We start from the raw sequence: 21,030 nt of genomic DNA, 5'->3' as shown, positions 1-21,030 counted from the left end.
ACATTAGAGGAGCGCACTCAAGTTAATCAACACCAAGAGGTATAAATACAGCAGACTTACCTCTTCCATCGACGGTTTATCAGCATCCGTCCACCGCCCCATTTCCTCATTTCGAGTTCTAACTACACTTAAACGGGGGGTTAAACTACACTTAAAGTACTCTGGGTTTGGGCCATTTCCAAGCTCGGAGCCCTTAACGCCAAATACGCATTACTATACTTCAGCTAATTATATGTAAGTGTGAACTCGTGAAATGGAGAATGACAGACAGCCGCAGAGGAGAGAAGAGTTTACGTCAACTTGACTTAAATATTCATCTGTACTTCACATTAAACTGTGGAACGGCTTCAGAACACTTGGAATGTAGTGCACGAAAACTTTATGGTGCTTTATGATGTTTTTGTGGCTTTCGTGGGGCTTAACAATAACACAGAATAGTATACGCAGAATACAGGCATCATAAAAGGCAAATCAGTCAAAAGTACAAGGCAACGCTCTGATATACAGCATTGTATGTACTAGGGATGCACCGATACTGGTATCGGGCCCGATACTGGTCTCCTGTACTCGTACTCGTTAAAATGCCCCGATACCAAACGCCAATACCACACAGCATGTGATAAGCGCCATATTCAAACAAAGAAACACCGACAACAGACAGCAGAAAGGAGTTAAGGATGTCTACTACGAAGTATATGTATGCAATGAATATAATGTTAAACATTCAGTATTAATGCCTGTATAGCTGATGTGTGCGAGCTGATGAGCAAAGCACGCAGAGTCAACTCAATCCCAAATTCACAATAAAACATTAGTTTGAATGTCTGCTGAGGAAAGCCATATCTTTGTTGTACTGTCCTTTCATCTGTTAAGGGTAATTCCCGACAGTGCTGATGCTCAGTGCATTTGTTGGCCGCATCTTACAAGGTGTTGGACAAAATAAAAATAACTTCCTTATTTACAACAGCATTTCAGTCTCTTTCAATATAAAAGTCTTTACTGCTGACTTGTAAAAACAGTCTCTTGTTGCCATCTAATGGCGGAACAATTTAACTAAAATCATAAAATATAACGTGATGACATTTTGCCCTCTGCCAAAACTATTTGCTCTGGAACAAATAATAGATTAATGAGACCAAAGACTGCCTGTTAGATTTACCCAAAACAAATTATATCTCATGTTTAACCAAGGGATGCAACGATGCCATTTTTTCAGAACCGATCCGATACAGAAAATTCTGACAACCTGCCGATACCAGTGCAGTTTTTTTTTTTTTTAATCAATGTAAAATTTCTATACTTCTGTGTGTTGACCTTATCATCACTCTTTTGTGTATTAATATACTATATGCTATAAAATTAAAAAAATTTATTTTAAATGTATAGCACAGTAATAAAGGCAGCAACATATGATAGATAGAACAGAACAAGAAAGACTATTAATAATCTTTACAGCAGACTTACCTCTTCCATCGACGGTTTATCAGCATCCGTCCACCGCCCCATTTCCTCATTTCGAGTTCTAACTACACTTAAACGGGGGGTTAAACTACACTTAAAGTACTCTGGGTTTGGGCCATTTCCAAGCTCGGAGCCCTTAACGCCAAATACGCATTACTATACTTCAGCTAATTATATGTAAGTGTGAACTCGTGAAATGGAGAATGACAGACAGCCGCAGAGGAGAGAAGAGTTTACGTCAACTTGACTTAAATATTCATCTGTACTTCACATTAAACTGTGGAACGGCTTCAGAACACTTGAAATATAGTGCACGGAAACTTTATGGTGTTTTATAATATTGTTGTGCCTTTCGTGGCGCTTAACAATAACACAATAGTATATGCTACGGCTGTGCAAAAAATCAAATGCTATTTTCATGTTCATCTCGTCAGTAAAGCCGGTTCTGTGATTAGTAGTAAATCTCCAGCACGTGCTTTCAGATGGAGCAGCATTTACTACACAGAGCCGTAGATCACTGACAAGCTACGCAAAATCGCGTTCATAATCGGCAATGAATCGACTGTGATTTTGAACACGATTTTGCGTAGCTTGTCAGCTTGTCATCGCTGATGACGTCATTAATGAACAAATAAGTCTGGAACTGTGACAAACACCTTGTGCACAGCTATGGCATATGACACAACGCTGCCCACATGGCTATTGCTCCTATAAAGACTAGTCGATTAGTCGGTGCAACCCCTAATATATATATATATATATATAGTTGTCTTCAAAATAATAGCAGTCCAACATCACTAACCAGATCAAGTTTTTGGTAGAAATTATATTTCTACATGGCAAATATTTTACTAGTAGGTGTAGTAGAGTTATAGAAAACCAACAGACCCAACAGTCATGACATGCATGCTGCTGATTCTGTGTAACTGAATCATTAATTGAAAAGGGCATGTTCAAAATAATAGCAGTGTGGAGTTCAATTAGAGAGGTAAATCATTCTGTGAAAAAACTGGTGTCAAACAAGTGGCCCTTATTTAAGGACGAAGGCAGCAAATGTTGTACTGTGCATTTCTCTCTGAAAATCTGAGTAAAATGGGTCGTTCCAGACATTGTTTAGAAGAACAGTGTACTTTAAAAAGTTGATTAGAGAGGGGAAAACATATAAAGAAGTGCAGAAAATGATAGGCTGCTCAACTAAAATGATATCAAATGCTTTAAAATGGCAACCAAAACCAGAAAGACATGGAAGAAAACGGAAAAATACCATTCAAATGGATTGAAGAATAGCCAAAATAGCAAAGACTCAGCCAATGATGAGCTCCAGGGTGATCAAAGAAAGTCTAAAGTTACCTGTGAGTACTGTAACAATTAGAAGAAGCCTATGTGAAGCCAAGCACTGAATTCAAGCCACAGTACACTGTGCAGACAGTGAAGCATGGTGGCGCAAGCATTATGATATGGGGATCATATTTATCACATTCCAGGGGTCATGGATCAGTTTGAGTACATTAAAATACTTAAAAGAGGTCATGTTGCCTTATGTCAAAGAGGAAATGCCCTTGAAATGGGTGTTTCAACAAGTAAAAAAAACCCAAACACACCAGAAAGCGAGCAGCATCTTGGTTCCAGACCAACAAGATTAACGTTATGGAGTGGCCAGCCCAATCTCCAGACATTAATCCAATAGAAAACTTGTGGGGTGACATCAAAAATGCTGTTTCTGAGGCAAAACCAAGAAATGCAGATGAATTGTGGTCTGTAGTGCAATCGTCCTGGGCTGGAATACCTGTTTACAGGATTTAATATATATATATATATATATACAGAATTTTATCATGATCTTGTGTTTGTGGTGTTCTTCTCAGTACCAACCTCCTGCACAGTGGCATGATCATAGATCAGACTCCTGTGACCAGGCACTGTCTAGCTCAAGCTCTGGCCCAGCAGTTTTTTGGATGCTTCATCTCTAGGATGTCCTGGTAAGTAGGAATGGTAAAGCCTAATAGTGTAATGTTTGTTGCCAGCCACAAAACTGCATATTGCAACAATTTTGTTATATGCAATATAATACTTTTCATACATAAATGGCAGGTACTTTAGGTTTGCAAGAAATCCAGTATTTATTTGATGAACTAGTAATGCCTAGAGCAGAGGTCCGTTCTACGTACGGCGCTAACTCAGTTAGCTGGATTTAATTGTTGACTATTTTGCTTGATCTTGAATTGGCTGGTTCTTCGAAGCTCATCCCGGAGTTGCTGTCATAGCAACAGGTCCGTAAGCTTAAACCTGCTCGGGAGCAGGCTTATTTCATGTAAACCGGATTAGATTACATCTTTTTCAGCAGAATTGATGCTTAAAATTTGTCCTAGCCACTGCTACTTTATTAGAAGAGTACCCTACTGATCCAGGGACAGTAATTTAAAATAATAATAATTTTAAAATTAATTGAAAAATAAAATAATAATGTTGTGTAGTCTATAATACTATAGACCCAGCCAGTTTTACTCATTGAAATATTTATTCATGATAAAATAATTACTTTATAATTGTCTTACACACATGCTGTACAGTTAATCTGAGCCGTGCATTAATTTGAGTGGTGAACGCTATTATTGGAGTGGCTTGGAGCGCAGGAGATGCAGATAACTTGATCTGGACCCTTAAGAAAGAGGCATTGCCTCCTCTCACTTGATTTTTCCCCCATTCATCTCAATGAGCCTCCAGAAAAGTCACGGCACGCTTAGGGGTCTCTGTAGAATGTCAATGGACCGAAGGGAGGCGAGCCTCCACTGTAACTTTACCTGCGGGTGTCGCTGTTGGACAGTGTTACTTTATAAAAATTAGTGACTTTTAGACTCTTAATATCATATTTAGTCATTTGCGCTGTTTTATTTTTGTAATATCGATTATTTTCTCAAGAGAGGAGACACTGCCTCCCTTGCCGCCTCGGAGGAAACACCCCTGAGATGTATGTATGTATGTATGTATGTGTATATAATATATAACTGTAGATTTTGTATTTTGAATTGCAGGTCTGATGAGTGGGTTTTGAAGGGAATTTCTGGATACATTTATGGCCTCTACCTGAAGAAAACCTTTGGAGTCAATGAGTATCGTCACTGGATTAAGGAGGTATAGAGTAAAGTGATCGACAAAAGAGAGCCAATGCTTCTGTCAAACGGCCATGTGCATATGTTTATATGCTCAAACATCAACTTTTTAAATGCTGAATTGTTTGTCTCTTATTCTTTTAACCAACAGGAACTGGACAAGATTGTGGAGTATGAGCTAAAGATAGGTGGAGTCCTGCTACATCCCACCTTCTCTGGAGGGAAAGAAAAAGACAAGTAATCCTCACCTCTATCACTGCTTATAATTTATACACACCTATCCAAACTTGTACAAAAGATTGTTTTTTAGGAAGATAATGTCTGTTTTCCTTTCAGTCCTACACCCCACCTGCACTTTTCCATCAGACACCCCCACACATTGTCCTGGGAATATTACAAGATGTTCCAATGCAAAGCCCACCTGGTCATGAGGCTCATTGAAAACAGAATTAGCATGGAGTTCATGTTGCAGGTATATGAACTACAACATCCCTCATTTAAGAAAGGGAAGTGATATATTTCATGGGTTTTTGAGGTGATATGTGTACTGGTGCAGGTTCCTCTCAAAACCTCATTTATGGACCACCCACATTGGCACACACATTTTTATTATCCTTGTGGCTAATTATAAACTGATCAGATACTGTAATCTCAGCCTGAGTTCAATCAAATCTCTCATCAGGTGTTTAACAAGCTCTTGAGTCTGGCCAGCACAGCATCATCCCAGAAATATCAGTCTCACATGTGGAGCCAGATGCTGGTGTCCACCTCTGGATTCCTCAAATCCATTTCCAATGTGTCAGGGAAGGACATCGGACCCCTCATCAAGCAATGGGTGTATCCTTCAAATGAACTGTGGAATACAGTTATTTACATTTAGTCATCTTGCAGATGCTTTTATCCAAAGCGATTTACAATTGGGGAATACATTAAGCGATTCTTCTTAAAGAGGCAAACAGACACGGGAAGTGCTTGTAATACCAAGTTTTAGGCATTGTTCAAATAAGTACATGCTAGAAAGGGGAGGAAAATACCTTTTTAAAGCTTAAAGAATTTTTTTTTTTTTTTTTTTTTAAGTGATTTTTCTTGATTTGTTTTGTTGCTTTGTTTTTGTGGTATACTTGTTTCTGGTTGTTCAGTTGCTGCATTCTGCGACCAAATATTTATAAAAAAAATTTTTAGGGCTGCCCCCTAATAGTCGACTAATTGTTAGTCGACCAGAAGAGGCTTGGTTGACCAAAATTTTATTAGTCACGGGGAAAAAAAACTATTCCACAGGCGAAGTCACGCAGTCCGTGACGGACAGATCGTTAATGGCTGGTCAATGTGGTAATGGGTAATGCAGGACACCCAAACGCTCGCCTATCATTCATTGACCTCAAATATGACTTATCATCTGAAATATTTAAGCATTAGCAACTTTACATGGCCGCTCAATCTAATGTTAACCTAGAGAAATGTGTGCTGTTCAAGTGTCTGCAGAGCGTGGAAGCTGAACAGCAGCGCACTCGCTCAGAGCATGACAGATGGAGGCGCCGGTCACTCGCTCTTAAAATACTCCGTCAGTTTTGGTTATACAGATAAGAGTAATACATCTTTCAAATCTGTAAGGACTCTACGTTTATTTGTGTGCACTCACAATAACAGCAGAACGCACTTTTGTAAAATAATGAAAGCAAACAGGATGCGCTTTCTGCAGTCTCTGTCTCTGTGAACTTGAGTGTGAAACTCCATGCAGGGCTCTACGGATACTTTTCTTTTTAGGAGCGCTTGTGCTCCTAATTTAAAAAATTTAGGAGCACGGTCAAAAATTTAGGAGCACCTTCTAATCAGTAATCAAAAATTCTGATAAAAAAATGAACCTTCCCATTACGAGGTGATAGTTGACTCAAAGTGATTTACAGGAAATTTTGTTTTTACCTTTGTAATGGCATTTTTCTAACTTTATTAAAAGTATGTCATCTTTTATGTCAAAATCAAAAAAATATACTTATAAGCTTTTTAACGTTTCTAATTAAAACAACAGAATAAAAACAAGTAGAATAAGAATACGTTACCAATCAAATGAAATCAGTATTTAAGAAATAAATTTGCTACAGAGATGGCACAAAAGAACACACAAGTGGCTTGTATGTGTATTTTCAGACGTTTAATGAGGCTCAGAGGTCGCATGAGTGCAATTAAATTCATAAATTCATGTTGAGGTTAATGTTTTAAATATAACATTTTGAATATAGAAATGATTTAAATAACAGAAAAGATGCTTTAAAAATTAAACTAAAACTGCCAGCAGGTGGCGTCAAGTCACTGATTTTATCACTGAATCATTCATTCAATTGATTCGTTCGAACAGCTGAATCATTCAGGAACGAAGTACGTGACTGTCTTTATGAATGGGTAATTGAATCATTGACTCACTAGATTCATTTAAAAACGCAGTTCATTCATAAACGAATCACCGCTGTGTTTGAATGGCGATGCGCAGCGGCTCAGCGGTTACTGTAAAAAAAAAAAAAAACTATTTTCGTTGATGAAATAGAGCAAAATAAGGCTTTTTGTTGTCAGACAATATAAGTCAATTAATATTAACTTATTGATTTAATACAACAGTTCATTAAACAAGATCACATTTGCAAACTCCCTTAATAATCATTAAAAGCTGTCACTCATCTTAGTTTATCCCGATCTCACAAAACTCCATTATAATCGACGAAGCTCTCTACACTGCACAATGAATATCTTATTTTCAATAGGATTTCGGTACAATAAAGAGTCAGATTTTTGTTTGTGTTGTTTTTCACATCTTTATAGATAACTGTTATCAATCTCAGAAGACCTGGCAAACTATTGAACAAACCTGTATAGGCTATCTTTGCCTTACAGACATTAAAAATATATCTATAGAGAGTGAAATGTCTACTTTCACATGAACCAATTGAACTGGAAAACAAATATTCTCAGATTATGTAATCCGTATGAAACGTCACATACACTGTGTTCCAAATTATTATGCAAGTGACATCAATAGGATTTCGGTACAATAAAGAGTCAGATTTTTGTTTGTGTTGTTTTTCACATCTTTATAGATAACTGTTATCAATCTCAGAAGACCTGGCAAACTATTGAACAAACCTGTCTTAGGTAAATGGAAACCCTACTTAAAGAGGTTGTTCCACATTATTAAGCAAGTCACAGTTCTCATGCAATATGGTGAGAAAGAAAGATCTTTCTGAAGACGAAAAATATGAAACAATGCAATGTCTTGCAAAAGGCATCAAAACAAATAATATTTTGCGAAAAGCTGTGCAGGTTTCTCTTTGTGAGGTTTGGTTAGCAGTGACTGAAACGCAGCTTTACACATAACTGCCAGTCTGCATGGAGAGGATCGTGAGACTCCAGTAGCTTCAAACACCTGTTTGCTGCTCAGCAGTGGCTTTTTTTTTTTTACAGCTGGCATTACAATACAGTTTATTTGTTTGACAGAAACTTTCCTTAATAAATCTTTATCTGACCAAGATCTTCTGTGCTCTAAGTCACTCACAAATCTTTTGACAGTACAATTTCTATTTGCTTTTTGCAAAATATTGTTTGTTTTGATGCCTTTTGCAAGACATTGCACTGTTTCATACTTTTCATCTTCAGAAAGATCTTTCTTCCTCACCATATTGCATGAAAACTGTGACTCGCATAATAATGTGGAACAACCTCTTTAAGATCTAAAAAGATGTGAAAAACAACACAAACAAAAATCTGACTCTTTATTGTACCAAAATCCTATTGATATGTCACTTGCATAATAATTTGGAACACATTGTACAGGCGCGTCCACTACTGTGGAGATGACGAGTCTGTTGCCGACTTCATCTCTTGACTTAAGCCGAAAACAAAGAAAGCACTAATTTATCAAATTATTAAAATGTTAATGCAGTCTCCTTACAGTTTTTCCCATTCATAATCATTAGCTTCTGCGGTGCGCTGTGGCAAGCTTTATGCGTGTGCTTGAATGCTTATTAGGCTATGTAGGCAATTAAAGGCCCATTATAATGATTTAAATGGTTTATTAATAAACGTGCGATTAGTCGACTATCAATAGGATTTCGGTACAATAAAGAGTCAGATTTTTGTTTGTGTTGTTTTTCACATCTTTATAGATAACTGTTATCAATCTCAGAAGACCTGGCAAACTATTGAACAAACCTGTCTTAGGTAAATGGAAACCCTACTTAAAGAGGTTGTTCCACATTATTAAGCAAGTCACAGTTCTCATGCAATATGGTGAGAAAGAAAGATCTTTCTGAAGACGAAAAATATGAAACAATGCAATGTCTTGCAAAAGGCATCAAAACAAATAATATTTTGCGCAAAGCTGTGCAGGTTTCTCTTTGTGAGGTTTGGTTAGCAGTGACTGAAACGCAGCTTTACACATAACTGCCAGTCTGCATGGAGAGGATCGTGAGACTCCAGTAGCTTCAAACACCTGTTTGCTGCTCAGCATTTTTTTTTTTTACAGCTGGCATTACAATACAGTTTATTTGTTTGACAGAAACTTTCCTTAATAAATCTTTATCTGACCAAGATCTTCTGTGCTCTAAGTCACTCACAAATCTTTTGACAGTACAATTTCTATTTGCTTTTTGCAAAATATTGTTTGTTTTGATGCCTTTTGCAAGACATTGCACTGTTTCATACTTTTCATCTTCAGAAAGATCTTTCTTCCTCACCATATTGCATGAAAACTGTGACTCGCATAATAATGTGGAACAACCTCTTTAAGATCTAAAAAGATGTGAAAAACAACACAAACAAAAATCTGACTCTTTATTGTACCAAAATCCTATTGATATGTCACTTGCATAATAATTTGGAACACATTGTACAGGCGCGTCCACTACTGTGGAGATGACGAGTCTGTTGCCGACTTCATCTCTTGACTTAAGCCGAAAACAAAGAAAGCACTAATTTATCAAATTATTAAAATGTTAATGCAGTCTCCTTACAGTTTTTCCCATTCATAATCATTAGCTTCTGCGGTGCGCTGTGGCAAGCTTTATGCGTGTGCTTGAATGCTTATTAGGCTATGTAGGCAATTAAAGGCCCATTATAATGATTTAAATGGTTTATTAATAAACGTGCGATTAGTCGACTAATGCTTAAAATGAACAACAAGTCGACCAGAAAAATCTTTAGTCGAGGGTAGCCCTAATTTTTTTTAATAGTTATTGGTTAATTAGATATTGTGGTAATTAATGTAGTACAGTGATATTACAGTTAAAGGGGCCATGACATGCCTTTTTGTTTTAATCATTGAAGTTCTGTAGAACAGTAAAGAAGATTTTAGCTGGAATCGTGGTCGTTGGTGATTAATAAAATTCATGCCAGCAGTTGCCCGTATTTGAGAATAAAAAAATCATATCAAGGTAAACAAAATGAATACCTGTGGTTCCTGACAATTTATTGAGCTCTTGCGAAGCAAAACGATCACAATATATTGTCATGTGCAGTGTTTCCCCTAGGCTTAAGGCTTGGGGGGGTTGTGGTTTCCGGTTTTATTTTTCTGGACTCCTTTTTAATGGTTAAATTACATTTTATTAATCACAAAGCATGTCTAATAATGAATTAAAATCATGAAACTTAAACAATTTAACATCAATTTCTTAAAAGTTTAACACAAATTACATGTTTATGGCCCTATGAAATGTTTTATTTTTTCCAACCTTATGTTTTGTTACCAAATTCTGTGTTTTAGCATGTCTAATTATTTGAAAGCATAAAAACAAGTTTCATTTATTCTTACAATAGCCTTATGATTTTTTCCTCAGAAATTCTGTTGTGTATTTACATTAAGGCATAAAACAGGCATTTACATTATCTTTTAATGAATGAAAATTAAACAAATTTAATTTTTTGGGAAATAAAGGGGATTTAATATCACAATTAAAACATTGAAGAAATATTGTATGATTATTTCTTAAAAATAACGTTTTAATAATTTTAGTAGTAGTAGTAGTAGCCTATTACATACATTCTACTGAACAACAGGCTAATATATTTGTATATGATGTATATCAATGTATATGATATGAGGATAGTTTTACTCAAATGAAACGGTAAAATGCTCATGAAGTGACTCTCAGAGCAGTTCTGGGGATGTTCATGTATTTGTCCTCATTTATACATACATTTATACAGACGTTAATATCACCGCAAGAGTCAAGCGCTTCAGTACAAGTAGTAAACAAAACTGAGTGTCTGCGCCATTCATTAACACAGAGACACGCAGAATTCATATTTAAATAGTCGTTTTGTGGCTTAATATTTACAAACACTAGTGGAAGTGGGAGTGTGCTCACTTGTGTGTGCGCATCGGGGCGGAACTCCGCTGTGCGCGATGCAGAGAGTGCGACCAATTAACGTAGAGACAGAACTGACATGCCGTCGTGTAAATAAGATAAATAACATAAGGCTATTTAGTTTGTTTAATAAAAGAACAAGGTATAGACCTGTTCTGTAGGAAAGGTAACTTTAAATAACTTCTGTTGTGATCTGGCCCTATAGAGAGAATAAAATTAAGTAGCCTAAAATTAACTTGACCTTCAAGGGGGGTGGGGGGGTGCCGGGCCGCCCCCCTAATATAATGGCAGGGGAAACACTGATGTGCAACGGGTATTAATTTTGTGTTCCTTGTTATGCTGCTTTTCTTGTTTTATTCTTCAAGATGGGCAGCCACTGACTTGTGTTTTATGAATGAAAAGACCACGGTTTCAGCTCATGGTTTCAAATCTTCTTTACTTTTCTACTCAAGAAAAAAAAACACCTACATTTTGGATGGCCTGAGAAAGAAACCTTGACGGTGAGAAAATGAACAGCAAATGTTTTGTTTTTCAGTGAACTACCCCTTTAATATATGCTTTTATAATTACTAATAAACAGCCAATATGCTAGTAATATGCATGCTATTAAGCAACTAGTTGATAATGAGAATTGGTCCCTAAACTAAAGTGTTACCAAAATTTGTTACGCTTAATTTAGGAAGTTTGAGCTCAAGCATATTGTAGTTTAATATATTATTACCTTTGACTCAACCTCAGAGACCAGAGTGGGGTGGTAAAATTTTTTGGAAGTTTTGCCTTCAACAGGAAAAGAAATGTTTTGGAACTCGAGATCCGTCAGGACTACACATCATCTGGCACACAGAAATATGTGGTGAGTGACCGCAGTGCGAAAATCAGATGGAAAATTGTGTGAGAGAATGTATGGATGGATAAAAGAAAAAGTTTCATAGGGGTAGTGAAAGTGCTAAACTAATCTTCTAAGTGGTCTGACAATGATTGTGCATATTGAAAACTTACACATGCTTTTGTTTTTTGTTAGGGCCCTATTAAAGTGACAGTGCAGGAACTGGATGGGTCATTTAACCACACATTACAGATAGAGGAGAACAGTCTCAAACATGACATTCCCTGCCACTCCAAAAGCAGAAGGTAGGACACCTGCTTTCAGAACAAAATTCATGCCTGAATCCAATCAGTAGTTCCTGTTAATAGTATAGCATTTAAAATTCTCGTCCAGCACTTGGCATGATTTAGGTTTTTAATTATTTTATTTATTTTTTTGTATCCTTATTTATTTTCTCTGCTAACTCTTTTGAAGAGATTTTTAACAGAGTTAAACAAGATACAGTTTTAGAATTTTTAGCAAAAATAAAATTTAAAAACCAAATTCGATCTGCAACTAACGATTATTTTGATAATTGATTAGTTGGCTGTTTATTTATTTTTTTGATTAATCAGCAGGGCTTAAAGTTCTCCGGCGTGTGGCGTTTAGCTGCGGGAAAATAAGATAGTCCTACATTTAAAAAAAAAAAAACACTTGTTGATATCACGTTCGAGTTAATGAGTTCGCCTACTAATGTATGAGAGGAACACAGCTTTCACTCTCAACCAAACTAACATTACTAGCCAATCAGACATTTTTGATCCTATAAACATGAGATGCGCATAATAGTATCCAACTGCAGAGTCGCAGCTGATGAGTGCGACACATTCTGAAAAAGCTGCGAGGCGCAATGATCAAAAGATTTCCATCTAGAGCCATATTTATATAGAAAAGCTATTTTCTATATAATTAACGGAGCTTTGTAAACAGCTCAGAGTAATTACGTCATCTCCATAAGAACGATATGATTGGCAGAACAAATTTACCTGTAGTTTTGAAAAGGTCCTATTCACACATGATCTCTTAACGGCAATTTACCAGTGAAGACTGTATATGTGAAAGGGGCTAAACCAGCGCTCCAGACTGCGACCAAATGGTCTCATTTTGCGACCATTTTTTCTGCCGTGCGACTAATTTTTGTGAGTTGTCCAACTCATAAGTGCTGCCATTTCTGTTGCATTTGAGAAACATCAAACGGCAAACAAAAGCGAAACTAAACGGCGCAACGTTTCAGCTGCGCAGTGCGGACCGTTTATCAGCTCGGACCGTGACGCAAACAAACTTGTCCGAGCTCAGAACAGCTTTACTCGGGAGCCAAAGTTGATTTCGCAATACTGTTACTGCTCAGATGCAACAGTGCTGCAAGATCCAGTGAGAAGCGTTTGAATTCGCCGCACAATGATAAGGTTGCTGCGAGATCTAGTGAGAATCATTCAAATTCTGCACAGAATTCTCCGTTATAAACAGCGCTGACATACGTCAGGAAACCAGAAGCGCTAACGCTAACTGTAACCATGGTGTTGTGGTAGAAATAATCGAATGCATTACATCATTCATTTCAGGGTTTGTACTACCTTTTGAGAGAGAAATTCAAACACTTTTCAATGACTTTCAAGCATTTCACACAACTATTTCCAGCTCTTTAAAGCTCTAAAATGATCCGGTTTTAATGTTATTTTTAATGGGATGACCAAAATATACTTTGTGGTAAACAAACACTTATGTAAAAATTAAAAAAATGCATCAGCTCACAATTGTAACCAGTAGACAGCAGCAGAGGAGCACTTGTTGGGTTATTAGTCATTCATTTCTACTTTTTCCTCTATATTTTGAAATTATAAAATCACTATTATAAAATATCAAATCATCAAGAAATCAGATTTTGTCAGAATTTTACTTTTTTTTTTTTTTTTTTGTGTATGAAGTAAAAAAAGTCACAGTGCCTTGAAAAACAAACTTTTCTTCAATTTGCTACTAAATACACATAATCACTGACTTGGTCAGTGAAATAAATGAACTTTTCCACAACATTCTAATTTATTGAGATGCACCTGTACTAGAAGAATAATGGTACATTTAATAAAAGTGGAATATATAATGTTTCTATATAAAAATTTGATTTTGCACCCATTACTGTTGTTAATAAAAGTAAATTTTGTATGCATCTTAACTCTATCTTAGTGCTTTACTGTCAAATCTGTATAAACCATAAACAAAAGAAAAATAAACAAGAAATGGGCATGTAATATTATTAGTAACTGCACTTATTAATGCAAAACAATAGTGATTTTATGATTAAATGATCTATATTTTAATACTCCCGCACACCACCCCCCCAGCGCTACCAAATCTGCTCCTGGCGCCACCATCTGTAGAACTTAGTGGCGCTGGTGCCACTGCTCTCAAATGTTAGTCTGGAGCCCTCAATGGTCAAAGATGTCCATCTAACGCATATTTATATAGGAAAACTAATTAAAAAGCAGCAGAGCTTTGTAAACAGCTCAGAGTAATCATGTCATCTCCATAAGAACGATATGATTGCCAGAATGCATTTACCTGTATTTTTTGAAAAGGTCCTGTTCACACATGATCTCTTAATGGTAATTTACCAGTAAAGACCATGTGTAAAAGGGGCTAAACTCTTCCTCTGCATATGCAGTGAGTTTGGGTTGCTTAACGTTCATCTGGGAAAACGGTGTTATCTCACTTAATTTGTAACTAATAAAAGTATGAACTTAAGTCATTTATAAACCTATGCCAACACAGAATACATCAGAACCAAGTGTATGCATTTTGTCTCATCTCGTGAGCTAAGTTTATTGTCACACCCCTAGTGTCTATGAGCTGTGATATAGCTCATAATTTTCCAAGTGTATGATATAGCCTAGCTTAGTGCTGGGTGGTATACCGGTTCATACAGCTAAGTGCATATGTATTATTTTTATTGTTATTTCATGCTAACATTATAACATGAATTGCAGTGAAACTGTTATACAGTTGAATTTATTTATACCATAGTCTTGTGTTTCCCAGGCGGCATATATATGCAAACTCATTCTCTGCCAGCAGGAGGCACTGTTGTAGTGGTAGAGATCAATGTTTCCCTGGTAACGGCTGTACACAAAGCAGCGCTCCGCTCAAAAAAACACTGCTTTATCAGACATTACATGCAAGATTAAATGAAAATGACATCCAATTTTCTGAAAGCAGTCGGTTTCCTTCAGAAATACACAGGGTGTCCACGGGTCCTTAAAAAGTCTTAAAATGTCTTGAATAACGTTTTCCTAATATAAGGCCATAAAAAATGGTCCAAATAGTAGGGATGGGAAGATTCACAGATTCGCTCGGTGCATCGGCAAAAAAAGTTAACGATGCGATGCATCGATTTTAAAAAAGTGTGCATCGGATACGGTTGGCATTTGTATCACGATGCATCGTTTCTAACATATTTGCATCGGTAAAAACCGATTTATTTATATATAATTGCTAGTGGATGCGCTATATTTTTATTGTTTAGAAAGTGACCAAGATTTTATATGTAGATTGATTTCTCCTCTCTAAACTTTCTCAAGCGCGTTCTATCATAACTGCTGCCACGTGAATATGACGTATCACAACACTACGGAGACCTGAGGAAAAGCGGGGATTAAGTCCTTAATGTCGATCATGGATCAAAACGATCCAGCATGGCGAATATACAGTTGTGCTCAAAATTATTCATACCCTTGATAAATATGATCAAAAGAAGGCTGTGAAAATAAATCTGCATTGTTTATCCACGTGATCTTTCATAAAAAAAAACAACAAAAAAAACATCTAACCTTTAAAGTAAAAAAAAAAAAAAAAAAAAAAAGGAATGTCTTGAATTTGTTTTGGGGGTGTACTAGAACATGCTCTCATTCTTGATGGTTCGAAAAACGCATTATTTTTTACATAATTTACATTATTGCAATACCTTGGCTCGATTAGTTCTGGGTTTGATGAACGCTGCCTTCTGAAAAACAAACTGTGATGTGATTGGTTAGTTATCCCAGTGCGTTGTGATTGGCGAACAGCTTAGACGGTGTTTCAGTACTGCCCCACCCCTTGCCAAAGCAGCAAGGATGGCTTCAATATTGCCATATCAATTTGAGCCGGATTCAGACCCAGAGAATATTGAACAAGAGGATCGCGCAGAACCTTTGCACGCACGGATATTGCAAGACATATTAGAGTAGTAAATCACGTTTTAGATAGGATGTCAACAACCGCTTAAAAATAACTGCATTTACTATGTACAGATATGTACATATGTATTATTTGTATTATTTAATTCTAACATTATAACAGTTTCACTGCAATGCTCTGTTGGAGTGGTAGAGATCAAGGTTTCCCCAGTAACGGCTGTACACAAGGCAGCGCTCCCCTCAAAAAAACTCTGCTTTATCAGACATTACATGCAAGATTAAATGAAAATGACATCCAATTTTCTGAAAGCAGTCGGTTTCCTTCAGAAATACACAGGGTGTCCACGGGTCCTTAAAAAGTCTTAAAATGTCTTGAATAACGTTTTCCTAATATAAGGCCATAAAAAATGGTCCAAATAGTAGGGATGGGAAGATTCACAGATTCGCTCGGTGCATCGGCAAAAAAAGTTAACGATGCGATGCATCGATTTTAAAAAAGTGTGCATCGGATACGGTTGGCATTTGTATCACGATGCATCGTTTCTAACATATTTGCATCGGTAAAAACCGATTTATTTATATATAATTGCTAGTGGATGCGCTATATTTTTATTGTTTAGAAAGTGACCAAGATTTTATATGTAGATTGATTTCTCCTCTCTAAACTTTCTCAAGCGCGTTCTATCATAACTGCTGCCACGTGAATATGACGTATCACAACACTACGGAGACCTGAGGAAAAGCGGGGATTAAGTCCTTAATGTCGATCATGGATCAAAACGATCCAGCATGGCGAACAGTAAGAGGACGTGTCTATAATCGTCCTAATGCACGGTGAGGAGGAGAGTTTGAGTGGCCAAAGACTCCAAGGATGACAGCTGGAGAACTGCAGAAAATAGTTGAGTCTTGGGTTCAGAAAGCCTCAAAAAAAAAAATTTGTTTGGGAGGGTTTCAAGAAAAAAATAGAAAAGAAAACGCTCATAATGGGCCATGGTTGGATCTTCCAACCGGACAATGATCCACAAACAAACATCAAAATCAAAACAAAAATGGGTCACTGAGAACAAAACCAAGCTTCTGCTCTGGCCAACCCAGTTTCCTGAGCTGAACCCTATAGAAAATGTGTGTGGTGAACTGAAGAGAAGCATCAACATGCAGCTGGAAATCTGAAGGGGCTGGAGAGATTCTGTATGAAGGAATGGTCTTTGATCTCCTGTCAGATGTTCTCTAAACTCTTCAGGCATTGTAGGTGAAGACTCAGAGCTGTTCTCTTGGCAAAAGGAGGTTGCAAAAAGTATTGGATAAAAGGGTTTGATTAATTGTGACCAATGTGTATTAGAGAAAAGCATTTATTTCATAATGAGATTTCTCTCCCATTTTAAATTCTTATTCGCCATAGTACATTTTTTTTAAATAAAATATCTAAAGGATTGATACGAATTAATTTTCACAGCCTTCTTTGATCATATTTGCCAAGGGTATATACGAATTAATTTTCACAGCCTTCTTTGATCATATTTACCAAGGGTATGAATAATTTTGATCACAACTGTATTTGTGCTGTTTAATGCATTTGAGACATTGTGTTTTCCTCAGTGCATAACCGATATGTCATGGGTATATTTTTCATCTGTAAATGTTAGAAAGTCATGCAAAATATATCCATTTTGCTGTCGGGAGTGGCCGAGTGAATGAGCGCTGCTGCGCGTATGCACAATAAACAGACGAATAGTAGTGCAATAATTCTGTGTATAATATGCATTTTGATAAAATATTTGTTGTTGGACTTTAAATGTGCCTTTTGTAGAATTGTAAACCTACATATACGTTTATTTTTATGATAGCAGTAACTGTAAAGGGATTATTGTAATGGGTAAATAAAATGTAAGCTAATACAGTCCTAATTACTAAGCTCAGATGAGTTAGTGTGTTTCTTATAGCAGTTAAAATTTAGTTTTAATTTAGTGATTTTAATGCTTTAAAGGTCAATTTTAGATTGTGATGTTCTAATGTTCTGCTATCTGTTCTGCTAACTATAAAAGGTACAGCTGTCATAAAACCAGAGAGAAAGGCTGCATGGCTATAATTGTATGTGAGAGATGCTCCTATTGTTCAGTGTTAGAGGAGCGCAGCTTAGCCTGACAGTTAGCCTGCCCCAGACCAAGTTAGTTTCCCAGCATAAGTTGCAACAGTGACTGAGGTTGATCTATGTTAAATTTGCATTATGGAACCACATCATTTAATGAGTCAGACTAACTGAAATAAGCCTGGCCTGTTTGGTAAACTTGTTTTATGAAACAGGCCTCGAGGCATGTCAGAAGATACACAAGTTAATTTATGATTTGCTGTCTGTCTGAACCAAAGAAATAAAAGCGATCATATTTTTTCCATTGCTTCATATTGCATTGAATCGAATTGTGTTGAATCGAATCGGAATTGAATCAAAATCGAATCGCACTGCGTAATAGGGATGAATAGCATCGCATCGGTAGCTGCTTCATATGTATCTTCAATGTATCATATCGTTGGTTATGCATCGAGATGCGTATCGCATTGGCCTCAGTTATGGAGATGCACATCCCTACCAAATAGTAATTAAACATCTAAAATTATCTTTATTTTATCTTTATTATCTGACTGACATATGAATCACGCACATAAAGGTGCTTCCGCCAGCGCCCGATCCTGATAAATATACACACAGGCTGTATACACTAGGGATGGGAAGATTCACCGATTCGCTCGGTGCATCGGCAAAAAAAGTTAACGATGCGATGCATCGGTTTAAAAAGTGTGCATCGGATACAAGTTGGCATTTATATTGCGATACATCGTTTCTAACATATTTGCATTGGTAAAAACCGATTTATTTATATATAATTACTAGTGGATGGCTACACTTTTATTGTTTAGAAAGTGACCAATAATCTGTGACCAATATTTTATATGTAGATTGATTTCTCGAGAAACTGTTTCTCAAGCGCGTTCTCTCATCACTGCTGCGCGTGAATATGACGCATCACAACACCACTACAGAAAGGGGTTCCATAAATGACAATTTAAGTTCTCAAGATATTTTGATGTGCACGCTATTCTTAAGCAGCCCTTAATGTCGGTCATGGAACAAATCGATCCACCACGGCAAACAGTGAATATATTTGTGCTGTTTAATGCATTTGAGACGTTGTGTTTTCCTCAGTGCATAACTGACATGCCACGAGTATATTTTTCCTCTGCAAATATATCCATTTTGCTTGCTGTCAGGAGTGGGCGAGGCATAAGCGAGTGAACGAGCGCTGCTGCGCACATGCACGCAAACAGACGGAGCGCAATAATTCTTAGTCAAATATGCATTTTGCTAAAATATTCGTTGTTGGACATTAAATGTGCCTCTTGTAGAATTTTAAACCTACATAGGTGTATTCTTATGATAGCAGTGACTGTAAAGGGACTATTGTAATGGGTAAATAAAATGTAAGCTAATACAGTCCTAATTACTAGCTTACTACTTAATGTGTGTTTCTTATAGCAGTTAAAATGTAGTTTTAATTTAGTGATTTTAACTTTTAGTTTAGTGATTTTAATTTACAATTTTAAGATTTTAAATGTACAGCTGTCATAAAACCAGAGAAAAAGGCTGCATGGCTATGATAGTATGTGAGAGAGTCAGTGGTAATATCATTGCATTCCTATTGTTCAGTGTTAGAGGAGCTCAGCTTAGTCTGACAGTTTGCCTGCCCTGGACCAGGTTAGCTTTCCAGCATAAGTTGCCACAGTGACTGATTTTGATCTTTGTTAAATTTGTTTTATGGAACCAAATCATTTGACAGTGAGTCATGCTAACTGAAATAAGGCTGGCCTATTTGGTAAACGTGTTTTATGAAACAGGCCTCGAGGCGTTAGAAGTCAGAAGACACATAAGTTAATTTATGATTTGCTGTCTGTCTGAACCAAAGAAATAAATGCGATCATATTTTTTCCATTGCATCGAATCGCATTGTGTTGAATCGGATCGAATCGAAATCGGATCGCACTGCATCGTAATAGGGGTGAATCATATCGCATCGCATCGCTAGCTACTTCATATGTATCGTCAGTGTATCGTACCGTTGGCTATGCATCGAGATGCGTATCGCATCGGCCTCAGTTATGGAGATGCACATCCCTAGTAGATAAGATGCCTTTTTTTTCTTAGTGCAGGGCGAAAAAGCTCTTTGCAAAAAATATAAAATCTTAAGAACACAGCAAATACAGTAACCTATATCACAAAATAAGATTATAAGTAGCTCATAACTACTAGAGAAAAATCTTAAAAATAAAAGCGTTTTAGCGCTAAAACTAGCTCCTAAATCTGTGAAAGGTTAGGAGTAGTAAAGAGGACTCCTAAGTCATTAAGACCAAACCACAAACTATCCTAAAAAGGCTGTTGCCAGCAATCTGCCTCTGAATGTAAACATTTTAGAGAATCGGATCGAATCGAAATCGGATCGCACTGCATCGTAATAGGGGTGAATCATATCGCATCGCATCGCTAGCTACTTCATATGTATCGTCAGTGTATCGTACCGTTGGCTATGCATCGAGATGCGTATCGCATCGGCCTCAGTTATGGAGATGCACATCCCTAGTATACACAGAATTACAGTATGTAAGTAGGCTATTTATGCAAACATAATTTGTTGTTTTGGAAACTGTTAGGGAAAACATCTGGGGCCGTATTCACAAAACAAAATAAGATTATAAGTAGCTCTTAACTACTAGAGAAAAATCTTAAAAATAAAAGCGTTTTAGCGCTAAAACTAGCTCCTAAATCTGTGAAAGGTTAGGAGTAGTAAAGAGGACTCCTAAGTCATTAAGACCAAACCACAAACTATCCTAAAAAGGCTGTTGCCAGCAATCTGCCTCTGAATGTAAACATTTTAGAAACATTTGATGATAATGACCTTTTAAAAAGGTATCACCTTTGGTTTTGGAGGTTACCCCAGCTCCAAATTTTCCTTTGATTATATTCTTATTTTCATTAACCAGTTGGGCAAGAAGTAACAGCTGTTCTTGCATCCATTTTTTTTTTTTTTTCC

General features: G+C 36.7%; 1 protein-coding gene across 3 annotated transcripts in view; it reads left to right on the top strand.

The window, feature by feature from the left end:
- taf2 (TAF2 RNA polymerase II, TATA box binding protein (TBP)-associated factor) overlaps positions 1-21,030 on the top strand; it is a 90,578-nt gene that overhangs the window by 15,644 nt on the left and 53,904 nt on the right. For all 3 annotated transcript variants that reach the window (XM_016498452.1, XM_016498451.1, XM_016498453.1), the window contains exons 8-14: positions 3,327-3,440; positions 4,494-4,593; positions 4,723-4,808; positions 4,908-5,043; positions 5,254-5,408; positions 11,660-11,774; positions 11,943-12,052. In XM_016498452.1, coding sequence (XP_016353938.1) covers positions 3,327-3,440; positions 4,494-4,593; positions 4,723-4,808; positions 4,908-5,043; positions 5,254-5,408; positions 11,660-11,774; positions 11,943-12,052 — 816 coding nt within the window. The remainder of the gene's footprint in view (positions 1-3,326; positions 3,441-4,493; positions 4,594-4,722; positions 4,809-4,907; positions 5,044-5,253; positions 5,409-11,659; positions 11,775-11,942; positions 12,053-21,030) is intronic.

This window comes from Sinocyclocheilus anshuiensis, unplaced genomic scaffold (genome assembly GCF_001515605.1).
Source record: "Sinocyclocheilus anshuiensis isolate Anshui unplaced genomic scaffold, SAMN03320099.WGS_v1.1 scaffold2042, whole genome shotgun sequence".
Taxonomy (NCBI): Eukaryota; Metazoa; Chordata; class Actinopteri; order Cypriniformes; family Cyprinidae; genus Sinocyclocheilus; species Sinocyclocheilus anshuiensis.
The sequence above is the reverse complement of the archived record's forward strand: the minus strand, read 5'-3'. Positions and strand labels throughout refer to the sequence as shown.